We start from the raw sequence: 17,714 nt of genomic DNA on the forward strand, positions 1-17,714 counted from the left end.
ACGAAGTGACGTCATGCAGGTGATTGTGGTTGTATTGCTTAACATCCATGCCAACATGAAGGACGCAGTGATGGTCATATCGTTTAAAATGGACAAATCAATTTTAATATACAAAAGGGGCATAAATGAGCCTATATAGTGCGTCAGACCTACATCTGATCGTTGGTTCATATATCACCACCTCTTCCCATGTGGCCCCTGTGACAGGCCGGTGGTCTGAGATGTTATTCCTTATTGCAGAACCTGTTTGGTTCATTTCAAACAGACACTAGTGTGTTTGCCTGTTTAGTGTGGGATGTTTAGTTTGGTTATGAAGCTGCCAATCGAACTCCGGTGCGGACCAAACAACTAAACCAACACTGCAGGAAAGTGGGTCGTTGGTCTGGGTCCAGTGATTTGTTGTGCAGTTTGTTTAACGTGTGAAAGCAAAAGATTTAGTCATTGTAGATTTCAAAAGTCAAATCAGAAAGTGAGCGTTAGAAGCGCAGTGTTAGCTTGTGCCCTACTTTGTAAAACAGCAACATCAGCAAAGTCAGATGAGATTCAGTAAAGTGCAGCTTATTGTTCTTAGTTACCAAAAAACTCCCACGTGGGTGCATGTAGTGTTGATGGTCACAGTCACCAAAACAGTCAGTGAGTTACCTGATAGTCTTGACGTCATGTTTACAGCTTCTGGTTTAGTTGGTGTGAACAGGAAATTATGCAGCCCAAATTAAATGAACTACAGGTGTGGGGACAAGTCTGTGCTAGATTTGGTTCTGGCTTTGTCGAAGGCGAATATACACAGGTATCAGTCACTCGTCCCGAGTGTATTTAGGCGATTTATATTTGGGTCAGTAAATTTGGGCCTTCTGCTCTTTGCTGGGAGAGAAACTGTGTGAGAGCAGTGAGGACGACTGGCAGATGAAATGTGTCTTTCCACTAAACTCACCACCAGTGTGTGTTTGTGAGTCCGAATTAAATATGAAGATAACGTTAGCTTGTCCTGGGGTACAATCGGGCTACAGTGTCTGCACAGACTGGGTTTTTCCAGCAGCGTGTGTGTGTGTGGGGTGGAGACCCACAGTAGGTACAAGGAGGTACTTGTTGGAGTTCGGGTGGGGATTGGTGGCTTGAATGGGTGGGGGCAGCTTTATGGGAAGTGTGTGTGCGTGAAGGGGGGCTGGAGGGGGAGTTAAAACAGGACTAGTCTGTTCCCTTCAACCTGTGATTTCAGTTAAGTAACATCTCAGACCACGTCCACCACGTCCACGCTGATCTGTTTACGTTTGAAAACACTGGCTGCATGTCAAACGTTAGTTTCTCCACGCTTAAATCAAAGACCAGAAAACAATGAACTCTCTTCTTCCTCTTTCTTAACCAAGGCTGGTGCAGCCACAAACTGACACTTTTTACAAAGAAAAACAACTTCATGTTTTGATTTATTGCTGAATTCACAAGATGGCACCGTGGAGGAAGAAGAATTAGAGTTTGTCACAGCCGTTTCACAAAGTTTGTGCTACTGTACTGGACCTTCAAACCTTCTATTAAACCACTTTACAATATAAGAAACCTCTGTGTCTCTCTCAGGTACATGGCAATGGGCCACCCAGTGTCCGTCCACCTCTACTTCCTGTCAGACCAGTTCCAAGGCTACCTGGTGCGTCATGCAGCCACTAACCGAGCCTCCACCCAGCTGGAGAGCCTGGAGACATGGGTGACACCCAAAGACCACTTCACCCTGGTCAGCCCTCCCCACCCCACCAACAGGCTGCAGCACATCCAGGTCAGACACACACTCATAATAACTTGGCCAACATGGAGTTTACAGACATGTGTTTTAACCAGGAGCTCATATTATTTGTTCTGCATGTTTTAACTGAGACATTTCTTAATTCTGCACATTGTTTGCTTGCTTGTTCTACCAAGGCCTGTAATAACCAGAAACCTGATTATTCTATGAAAATGTTTTTTCAGACAAGACCATAGGCATGAAATATTAAAAAAATCTAAACGAAAAACCACATATCTCAGAATGGGGAGAAGTTTCACAACTACAACATTTTGGGCTAAAACAACCATTAAATCAAGCTTATAAAAAGGCTTTATTATTAATGTCTATTAAAGCTGTTAACTGTTGAATGAGGCCTTAAAATGGCACATAATCAGCAGCATTTAAAAAGTGAAATTGTCCCACATTGAGAAAATAAATTGCTGCTATACTGATAATTGTCTGCATATTAAATTGGTGCAAGGTTTGAGTCATGGTTATTGTGATGATGATCTTTATTTGTACAGTCACGACATCCTTCACAGAAAATCAAACAAAAATCCATTGAAGAAAAAGACACATGCCAATGTGATAAAATGACAGAAATGATAATGATCATACAAAGAAGTGGCACAGAAAGACTGGAGACTGAGTGTAGAGATGAAAGTTTTCAGAAGGGATTCAAATGAAGTCATAACGAGGTACAGTTCTGACCAGGACTGTTATTTGTTACTGGAGCCAGTCTGAAGTAAAAATGTAACTTCAGTAAAACCTTAAAATCATTCCTGTTCTTTCAGGTTGGGTCAGACTGGGATCCGAAGGAGCGTCTCTTCAGGAACTGGGGGGCTCTCGTGGGGCCCGAGGACGAGCCGGTGGCCGTGCAGCGCTGGAGCCGAGGCCAGAGTAACCTGACGGCCACTGTAGTGTGGGTCGACCCCACCAACGTCATCGCCGCCACTTACGACATCCTGGTGGACGCGTCCGCTGAGGTCACCCACTACCGGCCGCCACTCACCCTGCCGCTGAGGCCCGGCGTGTGGACGCTGAAGGTGCTGCACCACTGGAACCCGCTGGGTCAGACCAGCTTCATCGTGGCTCCGCTGGACTTCCACCGACAACAGCCTCTACAGCAAGGTGAGCGATACCAACACTGACACCACGTCTACAAACACATAAGGGTAAGGTACAGAAAAAAATTAAGCTGAGCATTTAATATTTCAGTTGAGATATGATCTGTTTTTGCTGCTGTGGCTGCTGTACCCCACCTCTCCACCTACCTCTCTGTCACTCTACCTACCTGTCTCTGTACCTTATTGAAAAATAAGTAGTCATTTCATTGCACAAAATACATCTTTAAATCAACATTTAAGTGGATACACATCAGACCAGACACCATTAAAGACATCAGGATCACTTATCTGACTAGGTCTGATATACTCTAAACATTGTTTGTGTAGTGACACGTGTAAAGTACTGCTTCCATGTTACTGCAGTTTTGGGCAAAGACTTGGTAAAATATCACATAATTCACTATGAAGCTTTAGAGACTCATGGAAACACCTGTTGAAATGATATTCAAGAGCTTTAGTTACTGTAGTTTCTGTGTCAATGGCAGATCCAATACTTAAATTACACACACACACACACACACACACACACACACACACACAGGCCTGCTGCCACAGCTGTCAACACCATGCACACATATTTATAGTGTCAGTATCCAGTCACTCACTCACACACACACACAGGGTCACCTCTATCTGAATTAGCCTCCTCTGGGTTACCGTTTGATTTGTTTGACCTCCACAGGCCTGTGTGTGTGTGTGTGTGTGTGTGTGTGTGCACGTACGTACAGGGGATCTGCAGACCTCTAAGTAAAGCCTGGTTCATTAATAGACAGTGAGGTTTTATTGGCCAGACTCATAAAGTGAAGATGGCATGTGACGTGATGTGAAGGGAGTGTGTTTGTTGTTGTATCCATGCCTCTGACTGGGCCTGTATGTTAAAATACAACTCGTTCACCTCTTTGAACAACCCAGAAGGTCGTTTAACAGAATCATTGCTGATATTTGGAAGAACCTGAATACTTTTTTATAATGAGCCCTCATAAGTGGTTATCAAATATTTGTGACAAAGATGTAAAACGGGCAGGATATTTAAGTTTAATAATACATGTATTGTCAAATGACCCCAGTGCACTGACATTTACTGAACATACTGAGAATGTAATAATTATTAAGTATCACATGCACCTTTTTCTGCATTATGACATATGGCATATATTTTTTCATCGAGATCAGAGTCCCTAATTATTAAGTATTTTCTTTTTTTTGATTTATATAATCTGAGCACAGCATCCAGAGTCACTTTGCACAGGAAGTTGGTCAATTAAGGGAACGTGGGATCTAACTCCTGAGTAGATAATGACTGAATTTTAATGTTTTGGTGGACTACAAAAATACAATAGGTGTTTGCTTTTGATCCACAAGGTTTCATTTTGCTCCTCCATCTAGTATTCTGGAAATATTTTTACAACAGTTTCTGTTAAAAGACCTTCTGTGTTTATCCTGTGTGGCCTCTGCACTGTGTTACTCCACAAATGAGTAATCTTAAAAGGCGCGATATGTAAGAATTACCTGTCAGAAGTCACTCCAAACAAATGGTGGGCAGCCGCTAATTGCTGTAAACTGTAGCTGCTGTTAGCTAGTTAGCTCAGTTAGCCACGCAGCTAGTAATCCAGAGAGATCTGGAAGCTTGGAGTTGTATTATGAGGCAGAACAGGCTGGGGCTAGCATGTTAACATCAGTTGACATTACTGCAACACAATACATAATCACATTTTGTTGATAATCAGTTAATTTTTGTGAATGTTTTAAACCAAAATTCTTGCATATTACAAATTTTCAAGAAAGGAACTACAAATGTTATGTTTTTTAATCCATTATCCTGCAGCTGTTTGCATCTTCAACAGTATGAGATGTCTGTCAGCCTGTCAGCTGAGAACGTCTTTAATGTTTCAGTCCGGTATTTCCTCAGACTGCACCACAAACATGGCCCTGCTGCCCCCTCCTCGCTGTGCAGTGGGCACAGTCTGTGGAAATATTGGATTGAAACTTTGGTTTCGCCTGGGGCAAAGATGTTCTCATGCTGGGCAGACGGTTAACTCTTGTGAGGTCATGAAAATACCATTGAAGAAGGTATTTGTTATCTTTGCCAGAGTGCAAGCTAAGAAAATAACGTTTGTGTTGAGAAGTCTGTAACGTACGTGCCGAGGTCACAAATGAGGATAGCTAACTGGATGCTTAACATGAATTTTGTCTAAAGGTGGCTTTCCAAATCTGTCTTCTCTGGCTTTTAGATCTGATCTTAAATTCTCCTTTCTTCTCTCCCACCCATCTTCCAGAGGACGCCCTGCGGCTGCACGGCGGCCCGGCCAGAAACTCCTACATGGAGCAGAGTTTCCACGGCCTGAACCCGGTGCTGCGGCTGCCGGTGAGCCTGGGCGCGGTGGAGGAGGCGGAGGCCAACGCCGGCCTGACGGGCGCACCGCTGCGTCGCTGGCTGGACCGGCTGCTGGAGGGCCACTGGTCAGCCGCAGACGTCTGCTCGATGGGACCGAGCGCCTGTCCCGTCATGCAGCGCTGCGGTCTCACCGTGTGGAGCTCAGCCAGCCCTGACCCCAAGTCTGAACTGACCCCGCCCAGAGAGGACGGGCGGATCAGGTAGCAGACGGCCGGACTGAGGGAGGACGAGTGGATGGAGATAAAGGAGAGGAGTAAATGAAGGAAGACAACGGGCTGATGTCCTGTTTGTCTGATATTTATTTATTTTAATTTGTGCAACGTCAGAGTGAAAGGAGACGAATGGATCGAACGGATCGAACTTTATAGGCAGCGACAGGAAGACGAGAAACGGACTCAAACGCTCGGTCCTCATTCAGTCTGCTGCTCTCACCGTTTTTCAGACTACAGAGGTGTGTGTGTGTGTGTGTGTGTGTGTGTGTTTGTGTGTGTGAGAAGAAATCTATACCTCTTGTTGTGAGTTTTCCCCTGAGTTTAAGTATACAAGTGTTCTTTACCATGTTCAGATGGTTCAAACGGACATGGTTGCTCGATTTTAGGCTCATTATTGCAAAAAACTTTGTGATCAAAGAGCAGTTTGGACTCGAAAGACAAATATTTTTATTTTATTTCAGACAAATATCCCAATTTTTAAATTCAAGGTCTCCAATGATCCCAAAATCTTTTAATGCACATCTGCGTTGACATAGAAAATGAACACCGATTAAAAATATCCTGCAAAATATTTAGTTACTTGGAAAAGATTTGTTTTCACTCTTTTATTAACTATCTCTTTATCTTATGATAAATCGAGGTTAGGATTGTGTTTCGGCCTACTTTTGTTTGTTTCTCTGACGCTTCATTGGCTGAAGGGAGGAACAACATAAAACTTGAACACAGAAGCCAATAGATAAAGTCATTATCACCACAATGCAATTTTTTATTTCTTGAGAGTATACCAAGCACTAATAGTTTTGATTCTTCAGCAGTGATCCAGAGATAATGAGCCTCAAAAAACTCATGAGCAACCATTGACGTTCTCATACAGAGCCAGCTGCATGTCAAGGGGGAAATTCTGATCAACTGTTCCTCAAAAAACTAATTTTTGCACAAAATATATTTATTTAATTCCTTTAATTTAGATTCCACAAATTAAGTTAGTAAAAATTTACGTCACATTCAGTCTGAGCGCATTTCTGGTGTTCGTTCAGTCTACTGGATGTTACGACTACTAATGTCACTAGATCAGAAAACACTGACAAACAGTGGTGGAGTACGCACGAAGATCCTTTACTTAAGTAGTAATACAACTAGCACTGCAAAGATTAATTGATCACTCGTGAACTATTAAAATATTCAGCTATTGTCAACTATTTTGATGCTCAATTAATGTTTTCAAGTCTGAATTCTGTGATGTCAGCTTGTTAAATGTGAATATGTTCTGGTTTCTTTCCTCCTCTGACAGTAAACTGAATATCTTTGGGTTGTGGATGAAACTAGACATTTGGGGACGTAATCACAGGCTTTGGAGAACACTAATCAACATTTTTCACAATTTTCTGACCTTGAAAGATCAAGCAACTTATTAATTAATCTGAAATAAAATTAACTGTTAGTTGCAGCCCCGACACCACAAAAAAACCACCGAAATGTTAAAGAACAGAAATATTAGCAAGCAAAAGTAAAGTACTCATTTTGTAGAATTACACTTTTCGGTGTGTAATATTTTACATATTATAATATTGAGTTATTATTGGATAGTTTCATGTATAGTTGGTTGAAGTGGAGCAAAGTTTTACTTCATTTACTGGCGGATTGTTATCTTTAAAAATCCATCATATTTTAAAGTGCTACTGTATTTTATGTGAATCTACAAACTAACTTTAGCTGTCAGAGGTAAAAAGTGCAATATTTGTCGAACAAGTACTTTTAGATTTGTACTCGAGTAAAGGTACTCAGTTACTTTCCACCACCGACATTACTTTTATTATAAAAGATGATTTCCCTCCTGACACTGACAGCTCTGTATTCTGATCTTTGTTTTCTTTCCGTGCCATGTCTGAATCCTTCAGACGCCTGAGACTTGAAGTGTGAGATGTCCGCTATGCTGGAACTCAGAAGAGATTCACCTCCTCTGCTTTCATTTTATTTTACACATTTTTTATCTGATGTGACTGTGTCAAAGCGTACAACTGCGACGTACGCGAGTTATTTATTCAGAAGTTTATAGAAACATTTTTCTTTTTTTAGTCAGTGACTAATATCTGATATGCTGATATTTGGTGCAGTGGGTGACTTTTGTTTTTTGACAAAAACGTCTGCCTTTGTTTCTAAAAGGCCTTCAAGTGTTTGTCAGGACTGATGGTAAATGTTGGTCAGTTTTGGGGGCTCTCAGCAGCATCCTCGCCCATTTGAAACTACTTCACAGCTACGAGTTTGATCTGACCACAGTGCTACAGTACAGCTACTGACTTTAAACTGATGTTTGAAGGAGCAGTTCAATCAAAAACTGAACATCATCAAAGTCATTATTTCCTCCCCCCATGCTGATGGAAAGTCAGGTGAAGTTTCATAGTCCACAAAACATTTCTGGAGCTTCACAGCAAAAGCAGCGTCGCAGCGTTCTGCTAAACAACTGAAGGTTGGGGACAGATTGATACAAGTCTTCACTGTACAGTAAAAATTGGCTGCCTCTTGACTTCCAACAGACAGGAGGCCGCATATCTCCAGACTAACAGCCAACTGTATCTGCCGTTAGCTAGTTAGCTGTGCAGCTAGTCGGCCTGACTGGGAACTCAAACTTAACTTTAACCCAAAATCAAAACTCTTTTCCTCATAGTTTGTTGAAAATTAGTTGTTGTTTCTTTACTAAAATTCATACATATTGATTAAACTGGATAAAAACATTAATAAGAGCCAGATAAGCCGCTTCCAGTCTTTATGCTAAGCTAACCATAGAGACATAAGAGGAGTGTAGATCCTGTTAATTAACTCTCAGCAAGAAAGCAAATCGGCGTACTTCTCAATGTTGAACCATTACTTTTTAAGTAACTTCAGCTAACACAGATGTTGGACATTGACACCATATTCAAGAATATGGATTTATTTCTACATCTTTGTAAAATTAAATTTAAAATCCAAATTGTGCGAGGTAATCTTAAATTAACAAGTCCTAATGGTGGTGCAGTCCATCTGCAGTTATTGTTCATTACTAGAAAATAATATTTAAATAAAAGCGAGTGTATTGTTACCACATGATGATGATATTGGGACCAAAACTGGAGACTGGTGGCGTTTTAACCATGAGGGTGAAGCTCAAGATGAACTGTCAGCACTTAAAGTAAAAACATGAACTGCACATCATATTTATTTGTGAAAAGATTGTAACTATTATATATAATGTATTGTTTGGGATGATGGAGGCGTGGGGCAGATGTTACCAGATGTTTGGGTTGTGGATCAGCACAGATGGCAACTTATGGTCTCGTGGGGTTTAACTAATAACAGTGCACAGGACCAAAACATGCAGGGAGCATGAATATAACTGCATTTAGATTCAGGATTAGGCTTTAAGGATTATTCCTGTGCTGACCTGTCGCTTTATGCAACTTCACCTGACTTCCTCCTTTGCTGCTGTAATAAATATAATGGCCACTCCCACTTCCACCAGTTTACAAAAAAAAAAAGTTGATGGAAAAAAAAAGGAATAATTATGCAGTAAAAATTATGAATTGATGTGATTCAATGTCGAAATTATGGGATAAAGTTAAAATTGAGCCAAAAAGTCAAAATTAAAGAAATTCTTTGTCATAAAGTTTAAACATCGATTGTTGCAGCTGCGGTCGCCCGGAGCTGTCGTAATTTGATCCATAATTATAGTCATTTTTATTTTTTATATGTCTGAGGTCATTTCAGTCTCAGAGGAAGTCCTGAACATTTAAAATCTTTAGGAAAATATTTTTAAAAAGACGACAAATCCAGTTTTTTTATTTTCTGTTCGTGCTAAATGTTGATTTGAAGATTACGAGCCATTTCATGTCCGATAAGTATTTTTCATATGACCATGAGTCCATGTAAATCAGTATTTTGTAAAAACTCAGATGATGTACAGTTTTTAAGTTAATGACATAGAGAGGTCCGATTCTTTGGACGCTGTGATGTGACGGTACCACAGAAGTCATGTGACCATTTTTAAGAGATTTTGATGGTGTGAAAATGTTTAGATGTTGATGATAGTCTTCAGATTCTGGAGGAAAATCCCAGCTGAGAGGTTTGTTCTTTTCATACTTTTTATTGTTGCCTGCCCGGTTTCTTTCATGTCCAACCTATTTTTTGTTTTGTTTGTTTTCCCGGTGCCATTTCTGTCTTTTTGGCCGTTTGTTTTGTTTTGTTTGTTGTTCTCTCTCTCTGGGAGTCGTGCTGTGCCTTAGCTGTACTCCTGTTGTAGGAAATCCTCTCTGAAAGCATCTAAAACTGTCTCAAATGTCCAAAAACCAAAAAAGAGAGAATTGTTGTGAATGCCTTATAAACGACCTTAGTGGTTTTGAAGTACAACTTTTGAAAATAAAAACAGAATTTCCCTTTACATTGTGCCTGTGTGATTTATTTTACCCTCATGTATTTGTGTACTCTCACACGCTGGTTTTGTCACTTTTACTTAAGTAAAGGATCTGAGAACACAAATACTCACTAGAGCACCAAATGTGGATTAGTGCCTCTGGAAACTGTCCAACAAATGCACCTGAAAGACGCACGAACAGATTGTTGTTTTTTATCTTTTCAGGCATTTGGTAACAATAATAATATATCAGATATAGATCATCAGCAGCCTGGAAGTGCTAATGCTTTATTAAATCTCGACTCGGGTCTTTCCTGCCTTATTAGAACTGAAAAGATCCAAAAATCTAATTTATTGAACTTTCACAAACGCTTCATATCTGCGGTGAAGAGCACCCACAGCCAGCGGTGATGGAATCATCAATACAGCTGATCGATGGCGCGCGGCTAAAAGGACACAGCTAATTATTATTTGTGTGGCAGCATAGTTGCTGCTGTCAGCCAGCATGTGACAGCGACCTCAAATATCAAGTTATCAAGTCTATTTGAGTCAAAGTGTGTTGTGAGTTGTACCTAAAATGTGTGCAGCAGTGCAACCAGCGTTTCACTGAATGACACATCAGTATCATGTCGTCAATTTGTGCCGAAATGTCTTGAGTCATTGAGTATTTCTATTTTCTGCTACTTTATACATTTTGGGGGAAGCTATTGTACTTTTTACTCCACTTAGTTACTAGTTACTTTGCAGATTACATGTTGTATCAGAGCCAAAGTTACACATTTTAATTTTTTTAATTTTAAGGATAAATTAAAAATAACAGATGTGTCAGGAGGCTTATACGACAGCCAGAAACAGGAAAGAAAGAAAAAACACAATAAAAATATCAAATAGAAACCAACAACACAATAAACAGAAAAACTAATCTATCAAAACTATCAGCAATCTGATAAAAAACAAAAAAAACGTTTGACTTTTGGTTCTTAATGCAACTCTGTGAAATATCCTGCTTCAGCTCATCAGTTTTATGGATCACTGCCAAAGAAATCAGAAATAAACAAAACTGATAAACAGCTGATATCATTTCTGTGTGTTTTTACTCTCATAAATAAACTGTATAATAATAAACTCAAAATCCACTGTCCACTTCTCTACTGTGAAGGACAGGTGTTTGTTTTTCTCTATTTAGGGGATAAAGTTTATCCTTAAAATTAAATCTCCTATGAAAAATATTGTAACATATAAATGTGTTATTGAACATCACTGTATCAAACTGATGCAGGTCGTTCAAAGATAATCTCAGTAAAGAGAAATCTGATGTTCTCGAAGTATCACTGAGTTTATATCATCAGTATTCAGAGTCAGAGCGCTGCTGCCCCCTTGTGTTTATCATTATAGTTACATCACAACGTGGACTCGATGCACTGAGTTTAAAATGAGTTTTGCTGGCTGGCAGTTACATTTACTTTGCTTGGGAACTTAAAATCATAATGCAATTTATATTTCGGATAAATGGTGACTTGATTTAAAATAAAATATTATTTACTTTGCTGAAAAACACTGAGACCCACCTGGTTCTGAACTCCAACATGGCTGCCTGGTATCCTGCAGCATGTTTTTCACCAGCTCAGAATAAATGTCACTTTTTCTTCATGTGGAATAAATTGCCTTGAATTTCTGTGGAGAAAACTTGAACCACACGAGGTTTCTCTGTGGTGCACCTTCCTCTCAGCAAACATTTAGACTAGTGATGAATACAGGAGCAGAATCAGGTGTTTTCAAAATGGCTCCGTTCCATTTAGCTTAATGAGTCAGCTCAGCACGCTCAGCACCAGAGCCCTGCAACACAAGCAGCTGAATGGAATGCAGCCTTCACGACGACTGTAACGAAGTACATTTAGTTAAGTACTGTACTTCTGAAGTACTTTATTATTTCCATTCTCTGCTACTTTATACTTTCACTCCACTGCATGTTGGAGGCAAATACTGTACTTTTTACTATTACACGTAGTTACTAGTTACTTCGCAGATTTCATGCTGCATCATAGCAAAAATGTGCACATTTTCAAATCAACTTTTTTGTTATTATTTGGTATTATTGTTGTTTAATGTTCACACACATTGGATAAATTCAGTTCAATTAAAAAACATCAGATGTGTTAAGTTTATAGGACGGGAAAAACAAACAATAAAAAATAAACAGAGAAACTAAATCAATATTTTCAGCAAACTGATAAAAATAAAATAAAAAGATTGCGATGATCTGAAGAATCCTAATGTTGGATCTTATGATCAGTTAACCCACAGTATACAGTATATACATACATACATGTAAACACATGTAAACATTTATTTTACCAAATTTTAGTACTATACAATACTATACAAAAAGACAAAAAGACATTAAAAAAATCAATATATATGGCTTCATTATTATATAAAGTATTTATCGATTTAAACTCGTTTAACCGTAAATTAAATAACAGTCAAAACTCTTCTTGTTGGTGTAAATATTGTCTATGAAAAGCTTTTTACATACAAATATAAGATTTTAATTATTCTGTAGCCTAAAAAACATTAAAAAGAAAAACTTTGCGACCTTTAATAGTTGATAGAAGTAAACCAAGAAGAAAACAGACAACATGTGTAGGATTTTTTAAAATATTTATTTTAAGAAAATACTGACAGATGCTACGAACAGCTATGTACATGGAGTTTTCATCAGAGCGGAGGGAAGTGGAGCCTGGCAGGTGATAGACTGACTGATGGACAGATGTGACATCACCGGCTCCTCCGCTCACTTCTTGGATAACTTCGCTTGTTTGTTTTTTGGGGGCGCCCACTTCAAACACATCGTGTCCACTGTGAAAGAGACGAGACAAACCGTGAGTGACAGAAGACAAACAGGAGTTTTTCAGGACGCCATCATGTAGCCTTGTTGCTAGGAGACGAGTCAAAATACACCGATTCCAGCTTTTTTAAATGTGAATATTTTCTGGTTTCTCTCCTCTATGACAGTAAAAAATGATATGACAGTAAAAAACAAGACATTTAAAGATGTCATCTCTGGCTCCTGGAAACACTGATAGGCTTTTTTTAAACCATCTTCTGACATTTTATAAAACAATAATTGTTAGTTCCTCGAGCTACAGGAACATTTTTACAAGTCTGAGATTGAAACTGTTTAAAAAAAGAGTGAACCCTGAGTTCACTCCATCATGTCTGTGTTGCTTTTGATGCGTTCACGGCATTTTATTCAGACCGTATTCACGAGCAACTGATGGAAAAATAGTTTGTCAGCCGCCTCGTCATAATTTAGATTCCAAGATATTGTAATTTCTGCCAGTGATGACACTTATTTCGTAGAACTACATAATATTTGCAGCTGCAAAGAAGCCACTGCTGAACTATAGATACAATTAGAAAATGAAGACTAAAACAATCAATTGAACTTATTTAAAAAGGACATACATATAGTTTGATGGTATCTGCTTTCACTTGTTAACAAACTGCTACAAATATCACAATAACAGAGTGAAAGAAGCTAAAATGGGATAATTAAATGGTGTGACTGCAAAGCTTGGAGTGGAGAGGGTGTGAACATTTTGGAATAAAGTGTGAACACTCAGAAGTTTGAATAATGGGAGGTTTTCCTGTTCTTCTCGTTCTGCTGATATTGTGTGGATGCAGCGTTCTGCTACAAAAACATCCATCCTGTGCTAACAATAGTGACCCAAAAAGCTCCTGTGTGGAAGTGAGTGTGGGCGTCATGAATCTGTGAAACATGGTATGATTAGGGCTTCAAGAGAGGAATATTCTGCTTTTCAATTAATATCTGTATTATTATCTTCTCCAAATAATATAGTTTTTTAATGGCACTAACCCAATCTCACTGCAATAATTGTTCACGCTATAAATAAGTCGATGTTTCCGGATTCAACCTCCTAAAACAGTTAAATTCTTCATGTAATGAATGACAGTTTGTGTATAATAAAATGTCTAGACTTACCTGTGATTGGTGGTTTCTTGTACTGGGCGCTCTTCAGGTGCTCCTCCACCAGTTTCGGCGTCACACATATAACGTGCTGACCTTTCCAGTATTTCACCATATTGAGCGACTGCAGCGTGCTGATGATGTCACTCTGCGTGATGCTGGTCATCTGGCTGGAGGTAAAAAGAGGGAGGAGGGTCATGTGTGAGCATGGGAATCTTGGTAAAAAAGATAAGATGGCTGGGCATCTGATGATTTCTCTTGTAGTGTGTTTGTGTATCTACCTGAGATCTTTGATGGACAGCGTTCCTCTGAAGTCCCTCAGGATCTCCAGAAGAACCCAGGACCAGTAACTTCTGTAGCTCAGCTTCCCCAGATCAGACAGAGGCTTCTCTGGAGACCCGACTGCACTCTCTAGCTTGGACAGCTCATAACCTGCACACACGGCAACAAAAATAAATGTTATTACACGTGATAATTAATTAAGGACTTGATTTGCAACTGATCATCGACTAAGCAAAAAACTGACTTGACAAACATTTGATGGCATCAGTTTTAGAAAGTAATCATCAGCTGTAGCACCGATACAAACACATTATAGCTCCTGTCATGGTGTCTCACTTACTGAAAGCTATGAGGAACTTTCCGTAGCCTCTGCGTTGGTACGGTGGCAGTGTGAGAATACACGCCACATTATTCCCATCCGGAGACTCTTTTTCCTGAAAAACAAAACCAAAGTTAAGACAAAAAGTTGTTAGTTGTTGTTTCCAGATTCTCTCCACCTGCTGTGTGATTCACAAATGTTGTGTAAGTGTGATGATTTGGATCTAACATCAGTGAGTCCAAGATGGACAAGAGTAAAATATTTTATAGTCGACTTTACTCAAAAACATCAGAAACAGGCCTTACTTTGGAGAAGTAGCCGACGATGTGGGCTCCCTGTTTGTTGACTTCGGTGAGGATGTAGAAGATAAAAGGCTCCACATCAAAATAAAGTGTCTTGTGGTCAAGAAATAGTTTCGCTAGTAGACAAAGATTCTGACAGTAGATCTGCAAACAGAGACCAACAATGAATCACAACGATCAACATCATCACAAAAAGTCTCTTTCAGTGAAAACTGATTTGCTTTCTTTTTTGAAGAGAAACACCGAGTGGGAGACCGATGTCAGACGCAGATGAATCCATAGTCTTTAACACTTTCCAGGTGTACTCACCTTGTGGTCCCGCCCATCCACTTCATACACGGATATGTTGCTTCTTCTGTAGATTTCTTTGCCTGGAGGCTGCTTCCACTGACAGTGAGACTGAGGAGACAAAAGCCAAAAGGTCAAATGAACATTAATCGCTGTCGATTGTTCACCTTGGTACAAAACTTTATAGGACTCTGGTTTCACGGCTGGAAAAAATGCTTCAATGTTACACGTGAGTCAGAGAGAAAAGACAGTTTTCTTCAAAAATGTAAAAGAAAACAGGCGAGTCTGATAGTCTGGCATGAGAAAAGACAAAAGAAAAGTCATGCTTCCATTCTTAGATTCAAACAATGACAAAAAAAAATCTGATTGCAAAAAACTCAACATTTCCAATTTAAGAAAGATGATTCTATGAGAGGCACAAAAATCTCCCTACATCCTAAACTGAAGTGAAAACTGCACTGACCAAGTGATGTCTGAAGGTCTTCTCGTACTTCATGTATTTAAGGCAGTACTCGCAGATCCACAGCTTGGGTTGCTTGCCATAGTCCTCAGGAAATGGCGAGAAATACCAGGCATCGATCTCAAAGTTTCCTATCTGAATCTTATCCACATATTTCACTTTGGTTATCTGGAGGAGGCAGCAGAATGAGGGAAATTGTTTTTACTGCACAGTGATGGCAAAACATTAAAAATGTTAAACTGTTATTACAAAAGCCGGTTCAGCCAAACAATTTAGAGAACAGAGCCAGCTTACCGCCTCATGCTCTTTCTCCAGGGCGGCTGTAGTTGGGTCCATCTCTGCGTATGTCTGCAAAGGAAAACCCATCGGATAAATATCGACCATTCAATACATAAGAGTGTCACCAGAAACAGCACGAAATCAGTAGGTAACACACAATGCCTTTACCTTCTGTACGTGGTTGATCTCATCATGCTTGCGCTTCTGGTTGCGAGTGATCTTCCTTTCAGGCTGTTCACCCAAATCACCAACACCTCCGATCTCCGTGCTCTTCCTCACCGCATCCTTCACTGTCTTGGTAAGTGCCAGACGGGCCTTTCCTACCCACTCATCAAGGCGCCTGTTGACTGCAAGCCAAAGAAAAACAGATGAAGATCATGTAGTAAAGCAGTAGATGAGAAGATGGAGAGCAGGTGGCCAAATTAAGACCAGATAAAAAAGGAAGCAAAGTGACAGTGGAGCAGGGACAATTGAGAAGAAACGAGACAACTGCAATTATGTAAATGTAAAGGTTTGATTATGTGTCATATACTCACATCCTACATAGTGAACGTAGAACTCCTCTCTGCCCTCCTGTTCATTCAGCCGGGACTGGATAACCTCTGCTGTGTCTGGAAAGAGAGCAAGATCCATCAGTTAATGAGAGCTTTGTCCAACAAAGCGGTGTTAGCCAGGTATTTATGTCCTACACCTGCAGGCTATATCTTAATGGGACGTCTCGCCAAACTCCATTCAGACTTCTACACCTCGGATACATCTTTGTCTTTCTAGTAAAAACACTTACTGTTATTTCGCCTGAGAAAACGTGGCGTGGTGTATGTTGAGCCATTATACAATTCGGCAATCACATAATGCACCATACTGTGTTTTTTACTAGGTGATGTCAACTTTTACAGCTGGTTCGCCTGTTGTTTGCAGTGTTATGGTTTCACTATCCATGCCGAATTTTCTAGAAAGCCCCAATGAGCATTCGTGATTACCTAACCGTTGACTTACGTCTTAGCGCCACGATTCAAGACACTAAATATAACAAAAAACTAATAATATTTGATGGAGTTTGGTGTGAATTTCTCTCGACCAACTAACATCAACCTGCTAGCATTAAGTGAAGTGGTGTTGGAATAAGCAGAACCGAATCAACACTCACGCCATGACTTGTCGGCTCGCTGACATAAATACGTCTCTCCAATTTCGACCGACACCTCCTGTTCCCTGCCGCCGCAAAATACTCCACCTCCGTCCGGCATGTGCTGACTACTTGAGCCCCCGGCTTCTCTCAAACGGCCAACGGCCTCCGCCTCGTCCTCTTCCCCGCCACTGCCGTTAGAGGAGCACGCAGCCGGGATACTACTGTCCAAATCACCGCGCTCACTTTCCATATGACTTGAATCCATGTCTACGTCCATTCTAGGTTCAGAGTCCTTGTTGTTATTGTAGCCTTTGTGGAAATCGCTCCCGCCAGTCATAACCTCGGCCGGTTTGAAAACAACAACACGCCTCTGCGACCCTGCGCAGATAATTCACAGGGGCTGGTCTTCCGACAAAAAACTGCCAAGATGGCGCCGGGAGGACGCAGGCTCCGCCCTCCTTGGCCCCGCCTCTCTTCCTCCTGGGTTGCAACGTTCGAAAACTACAACTCCCATGAGTCTTTGCTAGATAGTCTTTGCACTATTTTGATTACATTTCAACTTTCAATATAAACGGTAGTAGATCATGTTTCCATTTCATACTGGCTTCATCTTTTAGGGTTTAAGATGAGAAAAATTAGCTGTGGCTTCTTTCTGCGCGTTGTGTTGGTTAGAAATGTTTTATTATTATTATTATTATTATTAGTTTTATTATTATCAGTTCTTGACTGAACACAAATTTAGGAATATGAGCTCACGTAGACACAATGTTAACTGAATTATTAAAGAATAAAA

The 17,714-nt window shown here is 40.1% G+C and overlaps 2 protein-coding genes across 2 annotated transcripts in view; one reads left to right on the plus strand and one right to left on the minus strand.

Moving 5' to 3' along the window:
* Nucleotides 1-5,759, plus strand: part of LOC311267888 (xylosyltransferase 1-like) — a 32,985-nt gene extending 27,226 nt beyond the window's left edge. The window contains exons 9-11 of the mRNA XM_084371146.1: nt 1,570-1,765; nt 2,548-2,884; nt 5,157-5,759. Coding sequence (XP_084227272.1) covers nt 1,570-1,765; nt 2,548-2,884; nt 5,157-5,479 — 856 coding nt within the window. The 3' untranslated portion in view covers nt 5,480-5,759. The remainder of the gene's footprint in view (nt 1-1,569; nt 1,766-2,547; nt 2,885-5,156) is intronic.
* Nucleotides 5,760-12,515: 6,756 nt separating this feature from the next.
* kat8 (K(lysine) acetyltransferase 8) lies at nt 12,516-17,340 on the minus strand. The gene is made up of 11 exons (XM_084370827.1): nt 16,940-17,340; nt 16,329-16,403; nt 15,961-16,139; nt 15,808-15,861; nt 15,517-15,681; nt 15,075-15,164; nt 14,769-14,909; nt 14,485-14,578; nt 14,144-14,294; nt 13,878-14,032; nt 12,516-12,730 (listed from the first exon to the last, which is right to left on the minus strand). The coding sequence occupies exons 1-11, from the start codon at nt 17,256-17,258 to the stop codon at nt 12,666-12,668; spliced, it is 1,488 nt and encodes a 495-aa protein (XP_084226953.1). The 5' UTR covers nt 17,259-17,340; the 3' UTR covers nt 12,516-12,665.
* Between the last annotated feature and the right edge of the window lie 374 nt (nt 17,341-17,714).

Source organism: Pagrus pagrus, assembly GCF_965226575.1.
Source record: "Pagrus pagrus genome assembly, chromosome: 13".
NCBI classification, from domain to species: Eukaryota; Metazoa; Chordata; class Actinopteri; order Spariformes; family Sparidae; genus Pagrus; species Pagrus pagrus.

Excerpts from the sequence above, each read along its gene's own strand:
- kat8 (XM_084370827.1), bottom strand. The coding sequence starts at position 17,258 with ATGACTGGCGGGAGCGATTTCCACAAAGGCTACAATAACAACAAGGAC. Across the intron at positions 15,165-15,516 it reads AGACCTTCAGACATCACTTG|TCTCACTGTCAGTGGAAGCA; the intron begins GTCAGTGCAGTT and ends TTGTCTCCTCAG. Across the intron at positions 14,295-14,484 it reads AAAGTTCCTCATAGCTTTCA|GTTATGAGCTGTCCAAGCTA; the intron begins GTAAGTGAGACA and ends CCGTGTGTGCAG.